Source organism: Chlorocebus sabaeus, chromosome 7, assembly GCF_047675955.1.
Source record: "Chlorocebus sabaeus isolate Y175 chromosome 7, mChlSab1.0.hap1, whole genome shotgun sequence".
NCBI lineage: Eukaryota > Metazoa > Chordata > Mammalia > Primates > Cercopithecidae > Chlorocebus > Chlorocebus sabaeus.
In genome coordinates this window covers 54,473,853-54,498,098 of record NC_132910.1, presented here as the reverse complement: position 1 = coordinate 54,498,098, position 24,246 = coordinate 54,473,853, and the positions used below count along the sequence as shown (strand labels likewise).

Here is a 24,246-nt window from a genome sequence, read left to right as displayed (position 1 = left end):
GAGTTTAGCCCTCCAAGGCTTCCAGTTTTGCAGGATGACAATAATCAGAGGGGAGGGGGGAAAGAAACTTTGTTCTAACTTTCTGCCTGGAGTAAGTCAAAATCCTCCTCTTTTACCCTGGCAAATTCTATACAGCCAGAAAGGGGTCATAGCTAAAAAATGCCTGTAAGTTGTTTTTAAAACATTAAAAGCATTACCTACTATGATTCATGGCAAATGATTTAATTAGCATGTGGAAATTTACCATGTTATTGTCTGTCCTTTACAGAAACCTATGGATTCCTCTGTGAGTAGCACCTAGTTGCCAGAAACAAGATGTCTAGTAACTTATACCTACTCATCTTATCTACCTCTACTTCCTACACATAATCTAAGATACTTTATATTTATTCCCACAAAGTCTAGGTTCATTTCTTCTAGCCATTACCTTCTCTAATACATTTATGCCAAATATCAATTGAATTATCCTTTCAATACAAAGATTTAGTAGGTTTCTGTTAAAAGATTTGGCACCCTGACACTGTGATCTTCAATAACGTTGTGAATTCTTATCACAGACAATCATCCTCTTATTTTCCATCCTGATGAAAAAGCTATTTTAAAATGTAAAATTAAGTAAATCTCATCATATTGCCATGATGTTCTTAACTATCATATATTATAATGGTTAGCATTTTCAAGAGTTCACATATAGGTTTTTTTTTATTCTTTTATTGAGACTGAGTCTCGCTCTGTCAACCAGGCTGGAGTGCAGTGGCACAGTCTTGGCTCACTGCAACCTCTGCCTCCCAGGTTCAGGCGATTCTCCTGACTCAGCCTCCCATATAGCTGGGATTACAGGCACGCACCACCGCGTATGGCTAATTTTTGTATTTTTAGTAGAGATGGGGTTTCACTGTGTTGGCCAGGCTGGTCTCAAACTCCTGACGTCACGTGATCCAGCCTGCCTCAGCCTCCCAAAGTGCTGAGATTAAGGTGTGAACCACTGCACCTGGCCCAGATACAGGTTTTAAATATTTTTAAAGTAAAAACACTTTGTTTAAAACCTATCTCATAAATTGACAGGTTATTTGGAATATATGTTAAGCAGATATCTCTTTCACCAAACTAGGAAGCAACACTGATCTATACCATGTATCATTTTATAGAACTGGTTATTAGTATATATGATAAAAGAGAATTGATCCTTTGTTTGTATACATCTATGTGTATGTAGATATATAGCTCTACTTTTTTTGTATTTCAGGAGTTATACTCTTTGTGATATGGTGTACGACCTGGTCAGTCTTAGGCTCTGAAGCTCTCCCTGGTGGAAATTTATTTGGATTGTTAATTATTTTTTATAGTGCCATTATTGGGGGAAAGATTTTACAACTCATTAGAATACCTTTAGTGCCTCCACTTCCACCTCTTCTTGGTAAGTATATAATTAGCTCTCTTTTCTTTATTATCAACTATATGCAAATTTTGAATATTTTCTTGTTGAATTAGATATAATTCAGAAACATTTCAATGTAGTGAATTTTATATAGTTTCTTCATATATGTATTTACTGTATGTGTGTGTGTGTGTGTACAGCTCCTTTATAGATGTGTTTATTTTTCTCTGTCTACATATATATGCACACATTTTATCCAAAATTTATTTTTAAAATAAATTTAATATCCTCAGTATATTATTCCTGTTGCTTTATTGTTTAATAGAATCTTTAAAAATCATAGATTCACGGGGTACATGTGCAGGTTTGATACATGGATATATTGCATAATGGTGAGGTTTGGGCTCTAGTGAACCCATCACCAAATAGGGAATACTATACCCAATAGGTAATTTTTCAACCTTAACCCTCCAACCCTCTCTCCTTTTGGACTCCCCAGTGTCTATTATTTCCATCTTTATGTCCATATGTACCCATTGTTTAGCTCCCACATACAAGTGAGAACACGTGGTATTTGATTTTTCTGTTTTTGAGTTATTTCACTTAGGATAATGATGTTCAGCTCTATCCATGTTGCTGCAAAGGACATGATGTCATTCTTTTTTATGACTGCATAGTATTCCATGGTGTATATGTACCACATTTTCGTTATTTAGTCATTTAAGTTGATTCCATGTCTTTTTATTGTGAATAGTGCTACAATGAACATATGTGTGTATGTGTCTTTGCAGAAGAATGATTCACACATTGAACCATCCTTGTATTTCTGGAGTAAAACCCACTTAACTGCATTATCTTTTTGATGTACTATTGAATTCATTTTGCTAGTTGAGAATTTTTGCATCTACGTTCATCAGCAATATTGGCCAGTAGTGTGGGGGGTGTGTGTGTGTGTGTGTGTGTGTGTGTGTGTGGCTGGCTTTGCCTGATTTTGGTATAATTGTGATACTAGATTCATAGAATGTGTTAGGGAGGAATCCCTCCTTGATTTTTTGGAATAAGTCTCAGTCACCTGTGACCCTGAACTAGAATAAGTGGATTTTACAATGAATAAATGAATGAATACAAATTATTGTAAAACAAAATTTTGTTAAGTATATGATAACCATACAAATGCATGACAATAAACAATGTGATATGAAAGCTCTCAGCCAGCCTACCATATTTGTGATTGTTTTTGAACTGCATAGTGGGAGGAGGTGCTCCTTACAATTTTCACTTTGTAAGCATTTATTCTTTGATTTTAACCATCACCACTATAACCATCATCACTTGTGGATTCACCAAAAATTAGGTAAATAATTATCTTATTTGTTTTTATAAAACTCTAAGATGTATGTAGAGCTCACATTTCTTTCATTGTTTAATACTAGAAGTGTTTTGGATCTTTATTTAGAAGTTTGGTGATGTTTTGTGACCAAAAATATGCTATAGGAAATTGACTGTTGTTTATATCATTTAGCCTATGCTAAAATTGGTTTTGTTATATACCATTTTACTCAAAGTTGCCATTTCCAGTAACCTATAGATGATGTTAAGTGAGAACTTACTGTATTCAAATATATCTAAATATTCAGTACAGTGGGCCAGGCACGGTGACTCATGCCCATAATCCCAGCAATTTGGGAGGCCAAGGCAGGAGGATCGCCTGAGCCCAGGAGTTCAAAACCAGCCTGGGCAACATAGCAGACCTCATCTTTATAAAATATTAAAAATTTTTCTGGGTCTCAGCTACTCAGGAGGCTAAGGCAAGAGGATCCCTTGAGCTCAGGCGGTGAGCCATGTTTGCATCACTGCACTCAGCTTGGACAACAGAATGAGACCCTGTCCCAAAAAAATAAATATATATTCAGTACATTGTCAGCAGAGATAATCTCTACATCTTACCTCTGCTGTCGCTTCTGTATCCACAATTTTCTTGCAGCACCTTCTAAGTATTTATTGAATCATTTTCCTCCTCTCCAAACTTTCTCTTTTGCTCTAGCTTAGGCTATTTGTTTCCAACTTTTGCACGGACTGTGGCAGAGCCTTCAAATTGGTCTCTGTCTCCAGTTTTATCCCTAACTAATTCACCAAGACCCTCACATAAAAAAACGCCAGACTCATTGTGTTACTTTCTGCCTAAAACCTTCCCGTGGTGCCTTACTTTACCAAAGTTGGGGGAGACCTTTCTATGATCTGGCCCACCAAGCTCATTCTCCTCCCTCCTTTCCTTGCCGTGTATGTTCCAGCAACACTAAATTACTTGTTGAACCCCATTTAGATGTATTGTTTCTTATCGCCATGGCTTTATTCATGCTGCCTTCTCTACTTGCTTGTAACCTGCACTTTACCAAGATAATGAGAGACATAGTACATTAGAAAAGAAAGTAAACGTTTCTTTTTTCTTTCTCAGAAAAATGAACTGTCGTGTATCTTTATTTTCTTTCTTTTAAGGGATGTTACTGGCTGGTTTTACGATTAGGAATGTTCCATTCATCAGTAAACATGTCCATGTTCATAACACGTGGTCTTCAATTTTAAGAAGCACTGCCCTTACCGTTATTCTAATACGAGCCGGGCTTGGACTCGATCCACAGGTAGATTTACAATTACAAATTAAGTAAGGTTATTTCAAATATTAGAGGATGGTGAGAAACAAAAGAAGCAAAAATTTTATTTACCTGTTCCAAGTGGAGTCTGTAAACAAACTTAAGATAAGAAAAAAAGACCGGGCATGGTGACTCACGCCTGTAATCTACAAAAATCAGTCAGGCGTGGTGGCATGCACCTGTAATCCCAGCTACTAGAGAGGCTGAGGCAAGGGAATTGCTTGAACCTGAGCGACGGAGATTGCAGTGAGCCGAGATAGTGCCACTGCACTCCAGCCTGGGGGACACAGCGAGACTCTGTCTCAAAAAACAAAACAAAACAGACAAACAAACAAAGAAAAAAAAAAGAAGAAAAAAAGACTGTGTAGAAATATTGGCACCTTAATTTCTAATAAATAGCCATCATTATCACTGATACGAAGGGAACTGACTGTGTTGTAAAGTCTTTATTAGCAATCACCTGTAATCATTTGCACAGAGATAAATGTCTCTTATGTAGCACCTATATTATTTGGGAGGCTCTTCTATAGAGAACTATGTACTCTTCAGTTAACATAGGATAAGAAAAGCCTTATAAAAGTCTTTTTCTTTTTTTAGGGAGATTAAGGATTTCAGTAACTTTTTTATGATGTTTTCTCCACAGGATTATGTTCCTGATTATCTCTGCATTATTGTAAAATCTAACCTTTTAAAGCATTTCTTTAAATATTACAATCTAGGGATCATAAATCCCATCTTTAAGATGACTATTCATGAATATGACAGCTACTGAAATAAGTGTGGCAAATGTGGTTTAATAGAAATAGCTCAAGAGCATAAATAATTATAGCCAATGAGATTATATTCTCCAGTTGAAAGTATGAACCAAGGAGAAAATTGAAAAGTTCTCCCTTTTAAAATGAAGTATGCAGTTTTTAAGTTATTTTCTTTGGCATGTTGGCATTCTATTTATAATTATTAAGTTAATCAAACAGTTCATATCAAAAAATTAACTAATGGGAAAACACTAATAGGACACTATTTATACTATTTATTAGGAAAGTTCAGGAAGGTAGCAATAGCGATTTAATCACAGTAAAATTGATCTTTTAATAATTAAAATGCAATAATATTTTATAAAAGATGAAATTGTTTATAATCCAACCTATGATGACATATAAAATGTAATAGAGTTCCAAGTCCAGTGGGACAATCTGTTCAAATGAGATTTTGTTTAGTGAAAGCTTCTTATGAAAAAAGACTTTATAATTCAATATTTGTTTAAATAATTTTCTTGTTGGCCATTGTAAATGTACCTAAGTGTGACTGTTTTGTATTTCAGGCTTTGAGGCAATTGAAGGTGGTTTGTCTCAGATTGGCTGTAGGTCCATGCCTTGTGGAAGCTAGTGCAGCTGCTGTTTTTTCCCACTTCATTATGAAATTTCCCTGGCAATGGGCATTTCTATTAGGGTAATTTCTTTCTCATTTTTTCTTATGAAAATATTCAATTAAGGATGCTTGGTTAAAACTGTTAAAATATTCAGAATGTTGTATAGAAAAGCTCTATTAAAATTCTTTTCACAGTATTGGAAACCTTGGAAAACAGTTGATTAAAAGCAGAGCCATGTCCCAAATTGTATGAAATTTTTAACAAACATTCATAGCCCCTAAATGTTTATCATCAAGAAAATTCACATGATCAATTTATTCCTTTTCATCTGTATTATAACATATCTGTATGTTTTAATCTATCTAATGGCCTCTTCCTCATAGCTATATGTAAATACAGTTGCACATTTTATACATATGTATGTGTGTATATATAATTTGAGAAGCATTTTATATAGACATAGGTTTATAAATATAAACTCTCCCATTTTAAAGAAAGCAAGCAAACAAACAAAAACTCTTGCCATATGTCCAATGCCCCATCCATCCTTATCTACCATCCATTTGCCTTATGTTTGAATTCCTCAAAATAAGTCTGTAACTACTGTCTCTAGATCCTAACTCCTTCTCATTTCTTAAATCATCAACTTTTGTCTCTGCTTATCCATTCCGATGACATTCATAGCAAAATTCACCCATTATATAGTTACTACAAAATCCAGTGAATTTTTAATGTTTATGATAAAATACCCAAATGCACCTTTTGGCATCTTTGTCATAAAGTGTTTTCCAGAATTGAAATTTCCTAGGATATGTCCAGAACAGCCTGTGTCCAGAATGGTATTTCTTAGGATGTCTTCCAGAATTTTTATAGTTTTGGGTTTTATATTTAAGTTTTTAATCTATCTTGAGTTGATTTTAGTAAACAGTGAAACATATGGAGTCCAGTTTCAATTTTCTGCATATGGCTAGCCAGTTATCCCAGCACAATTTCCGAGTAGGGATTCCTTTCCCCATTGCTTGTTTTTGTCAAGTTTGTTGAAGAGTAGATGGCTATAGATGTGCAGCTTTATTTCTGCATTCTGTAACCTGTTCCACTGGTCTATGTCTGTTTTTGTTCCAGTACCATGCTGTTTTGGTTACTGTAGCATTGTACTGCAGTTGGAAGTCAGGTAGTGTGATACTTTCGGCTTTGTTCTTTTTGCTTAGGATTTCTTTGGCTATTTGGGCCTTTTTTTTTTTTTTTTTTTTTTGGGCTCCAAATGAATTTTAGAATGCTTTTTTTAATCCTGTGAAAAATGTCATTGGTAGTACAATAGGAATAGCATTTACTCTGTAAATAGCCTTGGGCAGTATGGCCATTTTAACAGTATTGCTTCTTCCTATCTGCGATCATGGAATGTTTTCCTTTTGTTTGTGTTGTCTCTGATTTCTTTGAGCACTCGTTTGTAATTTTCATTGTAGAGATATTTCACCTCACTGCTTAGCAGTATTCCAAGGTATTTTGTGGTTTTTTGTGGCTGTTGTGAATGGGATTGCATTCTTGATTTGGCTCTCAGCTTGGATGTTGTTGGTGTGTAGAAATGCTACAGATTTTTGTACATTGATTTTTGTATCCTGAAACTTTGCTGAAGTTGTTTGTCAGATCTGGGAGCTCTTGAGGGGCTACTAAGGGGTTTTCTCGGTATAAAAGTGTTTCACCTATGAAGAGGCATAGTTTGATTTCCATTCTTCCTACTTAGATGTCTGTGTTTCTTTCTCTTGCCTGATTGCACTGGCCAGGACATCCAGCACTATGTTGAATAGGAGTAGTGAGAGTGGGCATCCTAGTCTTGTTCCGGTTCTCAAATGGAATATTCCAGCTTTTTCCCATTCAGTATGAAGTTGTCTCTGGGTTTGTCATAAATGACTCCAATTATTTTGAGGTATGCTCCTTCAGTAACTCATTTGTTGAGGGTTTATATTATGAAGAGATGTTTTTATTTTTAATTATATTATATGATGAATAACATTTATTGATTTGTATATGTTGAACCAAACTTGCATCCCAGGGATAAAGCTTACTTGATCATAGTGGACTAGCTTTTTGATGTGCTGCTGGATTCAGTTGGCTTGTATTTTGTTGAGGATTTTTGTATCTATGATCATCAGTGATATTGGCCTGAAGTTTTCTTTTTTGTTGTGTCTCTGCCAGGTTTTCATATCTGAATGATACTGGCCTCATAAAATGAGTTAGGGAGGGATCCCTCCTCCTCATGTTTTTTGGAATAATTTCAGTAGCATTAGTACCAGTTCTTCTTTACACTTCTGGTAGAATTTGTCTGTGAATCTGTCGGGTCCTGGGCATTTTTTTTTTTTGCTCAGAGATTTTTTATTACTCATTCAGTTTCAGAACTCATTTTTGGTTTGTTTAGGATTTCAATTTCTTCCTAGTTCAATCTTGGGAGGTTGTATGTTTCCAGAAATTTACCCATTTCTTGTAGGTGTTCTACTTTGTTTGCATAAAGATGTTCGTCATAGTCTCTGAGAGTTTTTTGTATTTCTGTGTGGTTGGCAGTAATGTCCACTTTGCCATTTCTGATTATGTTTTTTGGATCTTCTCTTTTTTTTTTTTTTTTTTCCTTTATTGGTCTAGCTAGTGACCTATCAAATTTATTTATTCTTTCAAAGAAACAACTTTTAGTTTCATTTATCTTTTGTATGGATTTTCATGACTCAATTTCATTCCATTGTGCTCTGATTTTGGTTATTTCTTTTCTTCTGCTAGCTTTGGGTTGGTTTCCTCTTGTTTTCCTATTTCCTTTATGTATGATAGTAGGTTGTTAATTTAAGATCCTTCTAACTTTTCAATGTGGGCATTTAGCACTATAAACTTTTCCCTTAACACTACTTCACCTGTGTCTTAGAGAGCCTAATATGTTGTATCTTTGTTTTTATTAGTTTCAAAGAATTTATTGGTTTCTGCCTTAATTTCATTGTTTACCCAAAAGTCATTCAGGCACAGATTGTTTAATTTCTATGTAATTGTATGGTTTTGAGAGTTCTTAGTGTTGACTTCTATTTTTATTGCACTGTGCAGTCCAAAAGTGTGGCTGGTATGATTTCAGGGTTTTTAAAATTTATTGAAAATGATTTTACAAACTGATAGTGTGATCAATTTTACAATATATGCCATGTACAGATGAGAGGAATATATATTCTGTTGTTGTTAGGTGGAGTGTTCTGTAGATAGCTGTTAGGTCCATTTAGGGTGGAGTGTTCTGTAGATGCCTGTTAGGTCCATTTAGCCAAGTGATGACTTCAGGTCTGGAATATCTTTGTTCATTTTCTGTCTCTATGATCTATCTAGTACCATCAGTGAGATGTTGAAGTCTCCCACTATTATTCTGTGGCTATCTAAGTCTCTCTATAGGTCTCTATGAACTTGTTTTATGAATGTGAATGCTCCAGTTTTGGGCACATTTATCTTTCAGACAGTTAAGTCTTCTTGTTGAATTGAACCCTTTATCATTACGTAGCGCCGTTCTTTGTCGTTTTGATTGTTGTTGGTTTAAAGTCTATTTTGTCTGAATTAGAATAACAATGCTTACCCTTTTTTGTTTTGCATTTGCTTGGTAGATTTTTTTCCATCCTTTTACTTTGAGCCAATGGGTATTATTGCATATGAGATGGGTCTCTTGACAACAGAATATGGTTGGGCTTTGCTTCTTTATCCAACTTGCCATTCTGTGAGTTTTAGTGGGGCATTTAGGCTGTTTACATTTGGTTAATATTGATATTTATAGCTTTGGTTCTGTCATTATGTTGTTAGCTGGTTATTATGCAGACTTGATTGTGTAATTACTTTACAGCATCAATAGTCTATGTACTTAAATGTATTTTTGTGGTGGCCATTAACAGTCTTTCACTTCTATGCTTAGCACTTCCTTAAGGACCTCTTGTAAGGCATGTCTGGTAATAAAAGATTCCCTTAGCATTTGTTTGTCTGAAAAGGATTTTACTTCTCCTTCGCATATGAAGTTTAGTTTGACTGGATATTAAGTTCTTGGTTGAATTTCTTTTTTTTTTTTTTATTCAAGACAGAGTCTTGCTCTGTCACCAGGCTGGAGTGCAGTGGCGCTATCTCAGCTCACTGCAACCTCCACCTCGCGGGTTAAGTGATTCTCCTGCCTCAGCCTCCTAAGTAGCTGAAACTACAGACACGCACCACCATGCCCAGCTAATTTTTGTATTTTTAGTAGAGATGGGGTTTCACCATGTTGGCCAGGATGGTCTCAATCTCTTGACCTTGTGATCTGCTCCTCTGGGTCTCCCAAAGTGCTGGGATTACAGGCATGAGCCACCACACCCAGCCAAGTTTTTTTTTTTTTTAAGAATGCTGAAGGCTGGGCACAGTGGCCCATGCCTGTAATCCCAGCACTTTGAGAGGCCAAGGTGGGTGGATCACAGGGTCGGGAATTCAAGACCACCCTGGTCAGTATGGTGAAACCCCGTCTCTACTAAAATTACAAAAAATTGCCGGGTGTTGTGGTGTGTGCCTGTAGTCTCAGCTACTCAGGAGACTGAGGCAGAAGAATCACTTGAATCCGGGAGGTGGAGGTTGCAGTGAGCCGAGATCGCACCAGTGCACTCCAGCCTGGGCAAGAGAGTGAGACTCCATCTCAAAAAAAAAAAATGCTGACTATAGGCCCTCAGTTTCTTTTGGATTATAGAGTTTCTTACAGTTCCACTGTTAGCCTGATGGGGTTCCCTTTGTAGGTGACCTGCCCCTTTTCTTTAGCTGCCTTTCATATTTTTTTCTTTGATGTTGACCTTGGAGAACATCTGCCATTTCAGGGCTTGGAGCACTTTTAGAAGCTCACGTACCTTTTGAGGCAATCTTACACACATTTTGGTTTATGGTTTCCTTTTTTCAATCCTAAATTATCTGTCTCTTATCTTCCTGGGATATACTTAGTTTCTTGTCCATTGAGGATTCACCTTTTGTTTTCTAGTTAGGTTATGAATTTTTTTATTACTTTTACATCTTCACTTCAAGGGATTTAGGAATAGAGGGAGAGGCTGCAACCTGCGCTCAGCCCAACATTTTAAACCACGTCTGTATAAAATTTTAGCCAGCACTAAACAATGCATGAAAAGTTTTATCACCATTAAGTTGCATTCACTCAAATTTGAAATTCTTCTAAACAATGTTTATTATAAAGTTATTATAAACTACTTGTACTTATAAAACACCACTTGATTAAAAAGATGCTTTAAAATTAATTTTCAATCTTTCTTTCAGTTTTGTTCTAGGTGCTGTCTCTCCTGCTGTTGTTGTCCCTTCCATGATGGTGTTGCAAGAAAATGGATATGGTGTTGAGGAAGGCATTCCAACCTTACTAATGGCTGCTAGCAGTATGGATGATGTTCTGGCTATCACTGGATTCAATACATGCTTGAGCATAGTCTTCTCCTCGGGTAAACAAGAAAATATAACAACCACCGGATCATTCATGCCTTTTTTTGTTAGTTCCTTAAACAGGGTTTCTGGCTTTGCTTCTTCATTTGTTAAGCACAACTTTTCAATTTAACATCTTTTTAATCTCCATAGAAAGCTCTTTCTAGACCAAGGAAGATATTTCAGTGGCTTAAGATACCACTACTTAACACACATGATCTCATTTTAATAACCATGTTACAATTAATTTGATAAGCCATATTATTACTATTTATCTGCTTATGTTGCTTTGGAATTTTATCAGTTCTCATTAGAAAAAAATTAAGCAGCAGTATTATTTCTGCTACTAATATTTTAATAGGCATTTTTGAAATGTGCCTTTTTGGCCATCCTAATAAACAACTGGTTGCTCTGTTATAAGACAACATAAACATATAGAGCTGGGACAGCCATATGCCTTTTTGTAGTGTCAGGACAAGATCCTGCACCAGTTCTGACTCCCAAGGTGATATCTGATCTTGAATATCACTACAGAAATTGTGGCAGTAAATATTTCTTCATTTAGTAATGCTTTAATTATCTACAATGTTTGAAATTGAGTCTTCTGTATTATTGAAGCACTAAAATATTTTTAAGTTGAAAAGTAATATACATAGTTTCTCTTAAAATCAGAAAATATAAATAAATAAGAAAAAGGGGAAAAGTTAAAAGTAAAATCTGCAATAGTCACATCCAGAAGAAAAGAATCATTTCCTTCTGAACCTTTTGATATAAATCCACCCATATTTTCTTTCCTCCCCTCCCCACCCCTCCCCTCCCTTCCCTCCCCTCCCTCCCCTCCCCTCCCCTTCTCTTCCCTTCCCTTCCCTCCTTCCCTTCCCTTCCCTCTTCCCTTTCCTCCCCTCCCCTTCTCTTTCCTTCCCTTCCCTTCCCCCTCTCTCTGTCAAATATTCTTATAAAAATCAGTGAATATTGACCAATATGTTCTTATAACCTGAACTGTTTTACACTTAACTGTATATCACAAACACGTTTCTTTTCAGTAAATATATTTGTATATCATTTTTAATAGTTGTTTAGCTTAATGAAAGAGTATTCAATGTGCTGCATCATAATTATCCTGTTCAAAATTGAAGGTGACTCCAGTATTTACTATTAAAATAATACTTAGTCGTGCTGCTATAAAAATATTTTTAAAAATTAAAAAAATTGACCAGGCACAGTGGCCCATACCTGTAATCCCAGCACTTTGGGAGGCCAAGAAGGATGGATCACTTGAGGTCAGGAGTTCAAGACCAGCCTGGCCAACCAACATGGTGAAACTCCATCTCTACTAAAAATACAAAAATTAGCCGGGCGTGGTATTGGGTGTCTGTAATCCCAGCTACTCAGGAGGCTGAAGCAGGAGAACCACTTGAACCCAGAAGGCGGAGGCTGTAGTGAGCTCAGATCATACTATTGCACTCCAGCTAGGGCAACAGAGTGAGACTGTTTCCAAAACAAAAACAAAAATTAATTTTAAAAATAATACTTAGTTGAACATGTAGAGAAATATTTGTACCTAATCTTCATATTTTCTTAAACTTAAAAGTGTAATTGTTGATCTAAAAGGTATATACATTTATGAGTGTTCCAAACATATTGCCACAATATCGAGTCCTACCAGGATACATAAACTTGTCATTTCCTCTCACTTCTCTTCAAAACTAGGTATTACTAGCCTTTTTCATCTTTGCTGATTTGATAGGTGAAGGGAGGGATCTCTATACATGAAGTACTTTGAGTACTAGTAATGTTAAATATCCATGTTTATTTGTCATTGGCATTTTGTAAATTGCTTTTCTTGAAAGTTTTTTGCCTATTTCTTTTAGGTAGTTTCATCTTTTGTTCCTTTTGATTTGTCAAGATTCTGTGTTAAATTGAGACTGGAAACCTTTGTTTTATATACTTTAGTTTTTTCAATTTGTAATTTGCCTTTTAATTTTCTCTCTCTTTTTACCATTCAGATGTTCAAGTTTTTTATTGTCAATTGTGAAAATCTTTTCCTTCATGATTGGTATCTGTCATTCTTTCAAAAAATATTGTTATCAGTCCTCTTTCAAAAAAATATTTCCAAGCTGGGCCCAGAGGCTCACGCCTATAATCCCAACACTTTGGGAGGCCAAGGCAGGTGGATCACTTGAGGACAGGAGTTCAAGACCAGCCTGGCCAACATAGCAAAGCCCCATCTCTACTAAAAATACAAAAAGTTAGCTGCGTGTCATGGCACAGGTCTGTAATCCCAGCTACTCAGGAGGCTGAGGCACAAGAATCGCTTAAACCCAGGAGGCAGAGGTTGCAGTGAGCCAAGATCACGCCGTTGCGCTCCAGGCTGAGTAACAGAGGGAGACTGTCTGAAAAAAAGAAAAAAAAAAAATTCCCCTTCCTTTTGCCGGCTACTATGCCAAACACTGAGGATAAATAGTAAGCAACAGCATTTGCTTTTATTGAATACTTGCTTGGCTCTTGTTCTAAGTTCCATATATGTCACCACTCATTTACAGGTAAGGAAACTGAGAAAGATGTTAAGTAATTTACTCAAGGTCAGAGATCAAATAAGTAGAGGAGCCAAGATGAAATCTGGCAGTCTGACTCCACACCCACACATTTAACTCTACTCTTCTCCACTGCCTCCCAACACAACAGGGAGACAAGATCAAGTGGTGCAGGTTCTCAAGGAGCTTATATATTAAAGAAAAATTACAAATGGGATGAATATTACATTGTGAAGGTTAATATTAAGTAAGTGTCAACTTGATTGGATTGAGGGATCCAAAGTGTTGATCCTGGATGTGTCTGTGAGGGTGTTGCCAAAGGAGATTAATGTTTATTTAGTAGACTGGGAGAGGCAGATTCACCCTCAATGTTGGGGGGTACCATACAATCTGCTGCCGGCATGGCTAGAATAAAGCAGGCAGAAGAAGGTTAGGAGAAACTGACTTGCTGAGTCTTCTGGCCCTCATCTTTCTCCCATGCTGGATGCTTCTTGCCCTCGAATATCAGACTCCAAGTTCTTCGGCTTTTGGACTTACTCCAGTTGTTTTCCAGGGGCTCTCAGGCCTTCATCCAGAGACTCAAGGCTTGGACTGTCGGTTTCCCTACTTTTGAGGTTTGGGACTCGGACTGAGGCAATACTGGATTCCTTGCTCCTCAATTTGCAGACGGCCTGTTGTGGGACTTCACTTTGTGATGGTGTGATTCAATTCTCCTTAATAAACTCCCTTTCATACATATATATATCCTGTTAGTTGTATCCCTCTAGAGAACCATTACTAATACAGATTTTGATACCGAGGTAATGGGGTATTGCTATGAGATACCTGAGAATGTGGAAGTGACTTTGGAACTGTGTAATGGGCAGAGGTTGGAACAGTTTGGAGGACTCAGAAGAAGACAAGAAGATGTGGGGAAGTTTGGAACTTCCTAGAGACTTGTTGAATGACTTTGACCAAACTGCTGATAGTGACAAGGACAGTGAAGTCCACGCTGAGGAGGTCTGAGATGGAGTTGAAGAACTTGTTGGGAACTGAAGTAAAGGTCACTCTTGCTGTGCTTTAGCAAAGAGACTGGTGGCATTTTGTCTCTGCCCTAGAGATTTATGGAACTTTGAAATTGACAGAGATGATTGAGGACATCTGGTAGAATCAATTTCGTTTTTTTTTTTTTTTTTTTTGTTAAGTTCTAGGATACATGTGCACAACGTGCAGGTTTGTTACATATGTATACATGTGCCATGTTGGTTTGCTGCACTCATTAACTTGTCATTTACATTAGGTATTTGTCTTAATGCTATCCCTTCCCACTCCCCCCTACCCCATGACAGGCCCCAGTGTGTGATGCTCCCTACCCTGTGTCCAAGTGATCTCATTGTTCAGTTCCCACCTGTGAGTGAGAACATGCGGTGTTTTCTGTCCTTGTGATAGTTTGCTGAGAATGATGGTTTCCAGCTTCATCTGTGTCCCTGCAAAGGACATGAACTCATCCTTTTTTATGACTGCATACTATTCCATGGTGTATATATGCTACAATTTCTTAATCCAGTGCATTATTGATGGACATTTGGGTTGGTTCCAAGTCTTTGCTATTGTGAATAGTGCCGCAATAAACATACGTGTACATGTGCCTTTATAGTAACATGATTTATAATCTTTTGGGTGTATACCCAATAATGGGATTGCTGGGTCAAATGGTATTTCTAGTTCTAGATCCTTGAGGAATCGCCACAATGTGTTCCACAATGGTTCAACTAATTTACACTCCCACCAACAGTGTAAAAGTGTTCCTATTTCTCCACATCCTCTCCAGCACCTGTTGTTTCCTGACTTTAATTATTGTCATTCTAACTGGCATGAGATGGTATCTCTGTGGTTTTGATTTGCATTTCTCTGATGACCACTGATGATGAGCATTTTTTCATGTGTCTGTTGGCTGCATAGATGTCTTCTTTTGAGAAGTGTCTGTTTATATCTTTTGCCCACTTTTTGATGGGGTTGTTTGTTTTCTCTTGTAAATTTGTTTGAATTCTTTCTTTGTCAGATGGGTAGATTGCAAAAATTTTCTCCAATTCTGTAAGTTGCCTGTTCACGCTGATGGTAGTTTCTTTTGCCATGCAGAAGCTCTGTAGTTTAATTAGATCCCATTTGTCTATTTTGGCTTTTGTTGCCATTGCTTTTGGTGTTTTAGTCATGAAATTCTTACCCATGCCTATGTCCTGAACGGTATTGCCTATGTTTTCTTCTAGGGTTTTTATGGTTTTAGGTCTAAAATTTAAGTCTTTAATCCATCTTGGATTAATTTTTGTGTAAGGTGTAAGGAAGGGATCCAGTTTCAGCTTTCTACATAAGGCTAGCCAGTTTTCTCAGCATCGTTTAATAAACAGGCAATGCTTTCCCCATTTCTTGTTTTTGTCAGGTTAGTCAAAGATCAGATGGTTGTAGATGTGTGGTCTTATTTCTGAGACCTCTGTTCTTTTCCATTGGTCTATGTATCTGTTTTGGTATCAGTACCATGCTGCTTTGGTTACTGTAGCCTTGTAGTATAGTTTGAAGTCAGGTAGCATGATGCCTCCAGCTTTGTTCTTTTTACTTAGGATTGTCTTGGCAAGGTGGGCTCTTTTTTGGTTCCATATGAACTTTAAAGTAGTTTTTTTCCAATTCTGCGAAGAAAGTCATTGGTAGTTTGATGGGGATGGCATTGAATCTATAAATTACTTTAGGCAGTGTGGCCATTTTCACAATATTGATTCTTCCATGCTATTCCATGAGCACAGAATATTCTTCCATTTGTTTGTGTCCTCTTTTATTTTACTGAGCAGTGGTTTGTAGTTCTCCTTGAAGAGGCCCTTCACACTCCTTGCAAGTTGGATTCCTAGGTATTTTATTCTCTTTGTAGTAATTGTAGATGGGAATTCACTCATGATTTGGTCCTCTGTTTGTCTGTTAATGGTGTATAGGAATCCTTGTGATTTTTGCGCATTAATTTTGTATCCTGAGACTTTGCTGAAGTTGCTTATCAGCTTAAGATATTTTGGGCTGAAACGATGGAGTTTTCTAAGTATACAATCATGTCAGCTGCAAACAGGGACAATTTGACTTCCTCTTTTCCTAATGGAATACTGTTTATTTCTTTCTCTTGCTCTTGCCTGATTGCCCTGGCCAGAGCTTCCAATACTATGTTGAATAGGAGTGGAGAGAGAGGGTATTCCCGTCTTGTGCCAGTTTTCAAGGGGAATGCTTCCAGTTTTTGCCCATTCAGTATGATATTGGCTGTGGGTTTGTCATAAATAGCTCTCATTATTTTGAGATACATTCCATCAATACCTAGTTTATTGAGAGTTTTTATCATAAATGGCTGTTGAATTTTATTGAAGGCCTTTTCTGCATATATTGAGATAATCATGTGTTTTTTGTCATTGGTTCTGTTATGTGATGGATTACGTTTATTGATTCTCCTATGTTGAACCAGTCTTGCATCCCAGGGATGAAGCCAACTTGATCGTGGTGGATAAGCTTTTTGATGTGCTGCTGGATTCAGTTTGCCAGTATTTTATTGAGGATTTTTGCATCGATGTTTACAGGGATATTGGTATAAAATTCTCTTTTTTTGTTGTGTCTCTGCCAGGCTTTGGTATCAGGATGATGTTGGCCTCATAAAATGAGTTACAGAGGATTCCTTCTTTTTCTGTTGATTGGAATAGTTTCAGAAGTAATGGTACCAGCTCCTCTTTGTACCTCTGGTAGAATTCACCTGTGAATCCATCTGGTCCTGGACTCTTTGTTTGGTAAGCTGTTAATTATTGCCTCAATTTCAGAACCTGTTATTGGTCTATTCAGAGATTCAGCTTCTTTCTGGTTTAGTCTTAGAAGTGTGCATGTGTCCAGAAATTTATCCCTTTCTTCTAGATGTTCTAATTTATTTGTGGAGAAGTGTTTATAATATTCTCTGATGGTAGTTTGTATTTATTTGCAATTGGTGGTGATATCCACTTTATCATATTTTATTGCGTCTATTTGATTCCTCTCTCTTTTCTTCTTCATTAGTCTTGCTAGCAGTCTATCAATTTTGTTGATATTTTCAAAAAACCGGTTCCTGGATTTGTTGATTTTTGGAAGGGTTTTTTTGTGTCTCTATCTCCTTCAGTTCTGCTCTGATCTTAGCTATTTCTTGCCTTCTGCTAGCTTTTGAATGTGTTTGCCATTGCTTCTGTAATTCTTTTAATTGTGATTTTAGGGTGTCAATTTTAGATCTTTCCTGCTTTCTCTTGTGGGCATTTAGTTCTATAAATTTCCCTCTACACACTGCTTTAAATGTGTCCCAGAGATTCTGGTATGTCTGGGAGAATCACACAACTGTCTTTGTTCTCATTGGTTTCAAAGAACACCTTTATTTCTACCTTTATTTTGTTATTTACCCAGCAGTCATTCAGGAGCAAATTGTTCAGTTTCCATGTAGTTGTGCAGTTTTGAGTGAGTTTCTTAATCTTAAGTTCTATTAGATTGCACTGTGGTCTGACAGTTTGTTGTGATTTCTGTTCTTTTACATTTGCTGAGGAGTACTTTACTTCCAATTATGTGGTCAATTTTAGAATAAGTGTGATACGGTGCTGAGAAGAATGTATATTCTGTTGATTTGGGGTAGAGAGTTCTGTGGATGTCTATTAGGTCTGCTTGTTGCAGAGCTGAGTTCAAGTCCCGGATATCCTTGTTAACCTTCTGTCTCGTTGATCTGTATAATATTGACAGTGGGGTGTTAAAGTCTCCCGTTATTATTGTGCAGAAGTCTACGTCTCTTTGTAAGTCTCTAAGGACTTGCTTTATGAATCTGGGTGCTCTTGTATTGGGTGCATATGTATTTAGGATAGTTAGCTCTTCTTGTTGAATTGATCCCTTTACCATTATGTAATGGCCTTCTTTGTCTCTTTTGATCTTTGTTGGTTTAAAGTCTGTTTTATCAGAGACTAGGATTGTAACACCTGCTATTTTTTGCTTTCCATTTGCTTGGTAGATCTTCCTCCATCCCTTTATTTTGAGCCTATGTGCGTCTTTGCACATGAGATGGGTCTCCTGTATATAGCACACTGATGGGTCTTGACTCTTTATCCAATTTGCCAGTCTGTGTCTTTTAATTGGAGCATTTAGCCCATTTACATTTAAGGTTAATATTATTATGTGTGAATTTAATCCTGTCATTATGATGTTCACTGGTTATTTCATCCATTAATTGATGCAGTTTCTCCACAGCATCGATAGTCTTTACAATTTGGCATGTTTTGCCGTGGATGGTACTGGTTGTTTCTTTCCATGTTTAGTGCTTCCTTCAGGAGCTCTTGTAAGGCAGGCCTGGTGGTGACAAAATCTCTAAGCATTTGCTTGTCTGTAAAGGATTTTATTTCTCCTTCACTTATGAAGCTTAGGTTGGCTGGATATGAAATTCTGGGTTGAAAATTCTTTTCTTTAAGAATGTTGAATACCGGCCCCCACTCTCTTCTGGCTTGTAGAGTTTCTGCTGAGAGATCTGCTGTTAGTCTGATGGGCTTCCCTTTGTGGGTAACTCAACCTTTCTCTCTGGCTGCCTTTAACACTTTTTCCTTCATTTCAACCTTGGTGAATCTGACAAGTATGTGTCTTGGGGATGCTCTTCTCGAAGAGTATCTTTGTGGCGTTCTCTCTATTTCCTGAATTTGAATGTTGGCCTGCCTTGCCAGGTTGGGGAAGTTCTTCTGGATAATATCTTGAAGAGTATTTTCCAACTGGGTTCCATTCTCCCCATCACTTTCAGGTATCCTAATCAAATGTAGATTTGGTCTTTTCACATAGTCCCATATTTCTTGGAGACTTTGTTCATTTATTTTTATGCTTTTTTCTTTAAACTTCTCTTCTTGCTTTATTTCATTTATTTTATCTTCAATCACTGATACCCTTTCTTCCACCTGATCGAATCAGCTACTGAAGCTTGTGCATGCGTCACGAAGTTCTTGTGCCATGGTTTTCAGCTCCATTGGGTCATTTAAGATCTTCTCTACACTGTTTATTCTTGTAAGCATTTGTCTAATCTTTTTTCAAGGTTTTTAGCATCCTTGTGATGAGTTCAAACATCCTCCTTTAGCTCAGAGAAGTTTGTTATTACTGACCTTCTGAAGCCTACTTCTGTCAGCTTGTCAAATCATTATCCATCCAGCTTTGTTCCATTGCTGACAAGGAGCTGCAATCTTTTGGAGGAGAAGAGGTGCTCTGGTTTTTAGAATTTTCAGCTCTTCTGCTCTGGTTTCTCCCCATCCTTGTGGTTTTATCTACCTTTGGTCTTTGATGTTGGTGACTTACAAATGGGGTTTTGGTGTAGATGACCTTTTTGTTAATATTGATACTATTCCTTTCTGTTTGTTAGTTTTCCTTCTACCAGTCAGGTCCCTCAGCTGCAGGTCTTTTGGAGTTTGCTGGAATTCCACTCCAGACCCTGTCTGCCTGGGTATCACCAGTGGAGGCTGCAGAACAGTAAATATTACAGGACAGTAAATATTGCTGCCTGATCCTTCCACTGGAAGCTTCATCCCGGAGGGGCAGCCGCCTATATGAGATGTCTGTCAGCCCCTACTGTGAGGTGTCTCCCAGTTAGGCTACACGGAGGTCAGGGAGCCACTTGAGGAGGCAGTCTGTTCATTCTCAGAACTCAAACGCCATACTGGGAGAACCACTGCTCTCAGTGCTGTCAGACAGGGACGTTTAAGTCTGCAGAAGTTGCTGCCTTTTGCTCAGCTATGCCCTGCCCACAAAGGAGTCTAGAGGCAGTGGGGGCAGTGGGCCTTGTTGAGCTGCGTGAGCTTCACCCAGTTCGAGCTTCCAGGCCACTTTGTTTACCTACTCAAGTCTCAGCAATGGCAGACGCCCCTCTGCCAGCCAGACTGCCACCTTGCAGATCAATCTCAAACTGCTGCCCTAGCAATGAGCAAGGCTCTGTGGGCATAGGACCCACTGAGCCAGGCACGGGAGAGAATCACCTTGTCTGCTGGTTGCTAAGACCTTGGGAAAAGTACAGTATTTGGGTGGGAGTGTCCTATTTTTCCAGGTAGTCTGTCACAGCTTCCCTTGGCCAGGAAAAGAAAATCCCCTAACCCCTTGTGCTTCCCGGGTGAGATGACACCCTGCCGTGATTCAGCTCACCCTCCATGTGCCTGCCTCCACTGTCCAACTAATCCCAATGAGAGTAACCAGGTACCTCAGTTGGAAATGCAGAAATCTCCTGTCTTATGCGTCAATCATACTAGGAGCTGCAGACCAGAGCTGTTCCTATTTGGCCATCTTGGAACCCATCCAGGACATCTGGTAGAAGACATTTCTAAGCAGCAAAGTGTTCAAGATATGACCTGAGTGCTCTTAAAAGAGTTCAGTTTTATGCGTTCACAAAAAGATGGTTTAGAATTGGAACTTATGTTTAAAAGGGAGGCAGAGCATAAAAGTTTGGAAAATTTGCAGCCTGATGATGTGATAGAAAAGAAAAACCCATTTTCTGGGGAGAAATTCAAGCTGACTGCAGAAATTTGCAGAAGTAACAAGGAGCCAAATGTTAATTGCCAAGATAATGGGGAAATTGTCTCCAGGACATGTCAGAGTTCTTCACAACAGCCCCTCACATCACAGGGTTGGAGGCCTACAAGGAAAAAAAATGGTTTTGTGGGCCAGGCCCAGAGCTTTGCTACTCTGGGCAGTCTTGGGACTTGGTGCCCTGTGTCCCAGCCATGGCTAAAAGGAGCCAACGTACAGCTCAGGCTATTGCTTCAGAGAGTTCAATTCCCCCAAGCTTTGGCAGCTTTCATGTAGTGTTGGGTTCATATACTAGTTGGCCATTTGTTTTTTTTTTTTTTTTGGAGAAATGTCTATTCAAGTTCGTCTTAGTCCATTCCTGCTGCTATAACAAAATACCTTAGGCTGGGTAATTGATGAAAACAGAAACTTATTTCTTGCAGTTCTGGAATGTGGGAAGTTCAAGATTTAGGCTACAACAGACTCAGTGACTGGTGAGAGCCTATTCACTATAGATAGCACCTTCTCTGTGTCCTCACATGTTCAAAGGGGAAAACAAACTCCCTTAAGCTTCTTTTGTAAAGGCCCTAGTCCCATTTCCGAGGGCTATGACTTCATGACCCAATCATCTCTAAAATGCCCCACCTCTTAATATTATCACATTGAATATTAGGCTCCAGCATATGAATTTTAGGAGAACATAAACATTTGGACCATAGCAAAGTCAATTGACCATTTCTCATTTAGGTTGTTCTGTTATTGAGTTGTTGTTCTGTATATATTTTAGATATTAACCCCTTATCAGGTATTTGGTTTTCAATTATTTTCTCCTATTCTGAGCATTGCCTTCTTACTGTGTTGATTGCTTCCTTTGTCATGCAAAAGTTTTTAAGCTTGATGTAGTCTAATATGTCTATATTTACTTTTGTTGCCTATGCCTTTGGTATCATATCTAAGAAATCATTGCCCAATTAAATGTCACAAAACTTTTCTCAACTTCATTCTTTTGCTTGTGGATATCCATTTTCCCCTTCACTATCTGCAGAAGAGACTGTTCTTTCTCCATTGTGCAGTCTTGTGCACCCTTTTCAAAAATTGTTTGCCCATACATGTAAGGGTTTATTTCTGAGCTTTCTATTCTGTTCCTTTGGTGAATGTATCTGTCTTTATGCCAGTACCACATGGTTTTGATTACTGAAGCTCTCTAACATATTTTGAAATCTTGAAGTTTGGAGCCTCCAGCTTTGTTTTTCTTTCTCAAAATTGTTTTGGCTATTTGAAATCCTTTGGGGTTCCATATAAATATTAGGATTATTTTTTCTATTTCTACCCCCAAAAAAGTCATTAGGATATTGCTAGGGATTGCAATGAATCTGAAGGTCACTTTGGGTAGTGTGGCCATCTTACCTATATTAAGTCTTCCAATCCATGAACATGAATGTCTTTCCACTTTGTGTATGATTAATTTCTTTCAGAAATGTTCTGTAGTTTTTAGTGTACAAGTCTTCCAACTCCTTTGTTATATTTATTCCTGTTTTATTCTTTTTGATGCTATTGGAAACAGTATGATTTTCTTTGTTTCCTTTCTTGGTTTTTCATTGTTAGTTTGGATACACAACTGATTTTTGAGTGTTGATTTGGTATCCTGCACCTTTGCTGAGTTTTTAAGTTAATTCTAAGTTTTTTTGTGGAAATGTTAGGGTTTTCTACATATAAGATCATACCATCTGTAAAAAGAGATACTTTTCTCTTTTTTCTTTCCAATTTAGATAGCTTTTATTTCTTTTCCTTGCCTAATTTCTCTGGCAAAGACTTCCAGTACCATGAGAATAGAAGGAAAGAGAGAGTCGACAATCTTGCCGTGTTCCTGGCCTTAGGAAGAAAGTTTTTAGTTTTCACCATTGAGTATGATATTGACTGTGGCTTTTCATATATGGCTTTTATCATGTTGAGGTATTTTGCTTCTGTTCCTAGTTTGCTGAGTGTTTTTATCACAAAAGAAAATTGGATTTGTCAAATACTTTTTCTGCATTAAATAAGATGATCATGTGATTTTTGTCCTTTACCCTGTTGATGTGCTGTATTACATTGAATAATTTTTGTGTGAACCCATACAAAAGTCATTTTGCATCAGTTTGCATTTCAGAGATAAATCCCACTTTGTTCATGCTGTATACTACTATTCATATGTGGCTGAATTATATTTGCTAGTATTGTGTTAAGGGGTTTTGCGTATTCATCAGAGATATTAGTATGCAGTTTTCTTTCCTTATAGTATCTTTGTTTATATTTGATATCTGAGTAATACTGACCTCATAAAATGAGTTTGGAAGTGTTCCCTCCTCTTCAAACTTTTAGAAGAGTTTAAGAAGAATTGGGTTTTTTGTTTGTTTGTTTTTGAGATAGGGTCTTACCCTGTCACCCAGGAGATAGGATCTCACTCTGTCACCCAGGTTGGAGTGCAATGCTCTATCATGGCTCACTGCAGCCTCAACCTCCCAAGCTTAAGCGATTTTTCTACCTCAGCCTCCTGAGTAGCCTCAAGCACACATCACTATGCTCAGATAAATTTTTTTATTTTTTGTAGAGATGAAGTCTCACTGTGTTGCCCAGGTTGGTCTCGAACTCTTGTACTCAAGCAATCCTCCACCTTGGCCTCCCAAACTTCTGGGATTACAGATGTAAGCCACCACACCCAGCTAGGAATTGGTGTTAATTCTTTAAATATTTGGTAGAATTTTGCAGTGAAGTAATCTGGTCCTGGGCTTTTCTTTGCTGGGAGGTTTTTGATTCCTGATTCGGTTACTAGTTATAGGTCTATTAAGATTTTTTATTTTGTGACTTAGTCTTGGTAACTTGCATGTTACTGGGAATCTGTTCATTTCTCCTAGGTTATCCAACTTGTCAGTATATAATCATTCATAGTAGACTCTTAGAATCCTTTTTATTTCTGTATTATCCGTTGCAATGTCTTCTCTTTTGTTCCTAAAAGAAGTTGAGTCTTCTTTATTTTTTTCTTAGGTATTCTAGCTGATGATTTGTCAATTTTGTTGAACTTTGAAACAACAACTAGTTGTTGTTTTTTCTGTTCTCTAGACTTTTTTTTTCTTTGAGATGGCGTTTCGCTCTTATCGCCCAGGCTGGAGTGCAATGGCGCGATCTCAGCTCACTGCAACTTCCACCTCCCGGTTCAAGTGACTGTCCTACCTCAGCCTCCAGAGTAGCTGGGATTACAGGCATGTGCCACCATGCCCGGCTAATTTTGTATTTTTTAGTAGAGACAGGTTTCTCTGTGTTGCTCAGGCTGGTCTCGAACTCTCGACCTCAGGTGATCCACCCGCCTCGGCCTCCCAA

General features: G+C 37.7%; 1 protein-coding gene across 1 annotated transcript in view; it reads left to right on the top strand.

The window, feature by feature from the left end:
• The window catches only part of SLC9B1 (solute carrier family 9 member B1), a 114,042-nt gene that overhangs the window by 72,793 nt on the left and 17,003 nt on the right, over positions 1 to 24,246 (top strand). The window contains exons 4-7 of the mRNA XM_007999416.3: positions 1,247 to 1,417; positions 3,875 to 4,017; positions 5,351 to 5,478; positions 10,682 to 10,857. Coding sequence (XP_007997607.3) covers positions 1,247 to 1,417; positions 3,875 to 4,017; positions 5,351 to 5,478; positions 10,682 to 10,857 — 618 coding nt within the window. The remainder of the gene's footprint in view (positions 1 to 1,246; positions 1,418 to 3,874; positions 4,018 to 5,350; positions 5,479 to 10,681; positions 10,858 to 24,246) is intronic.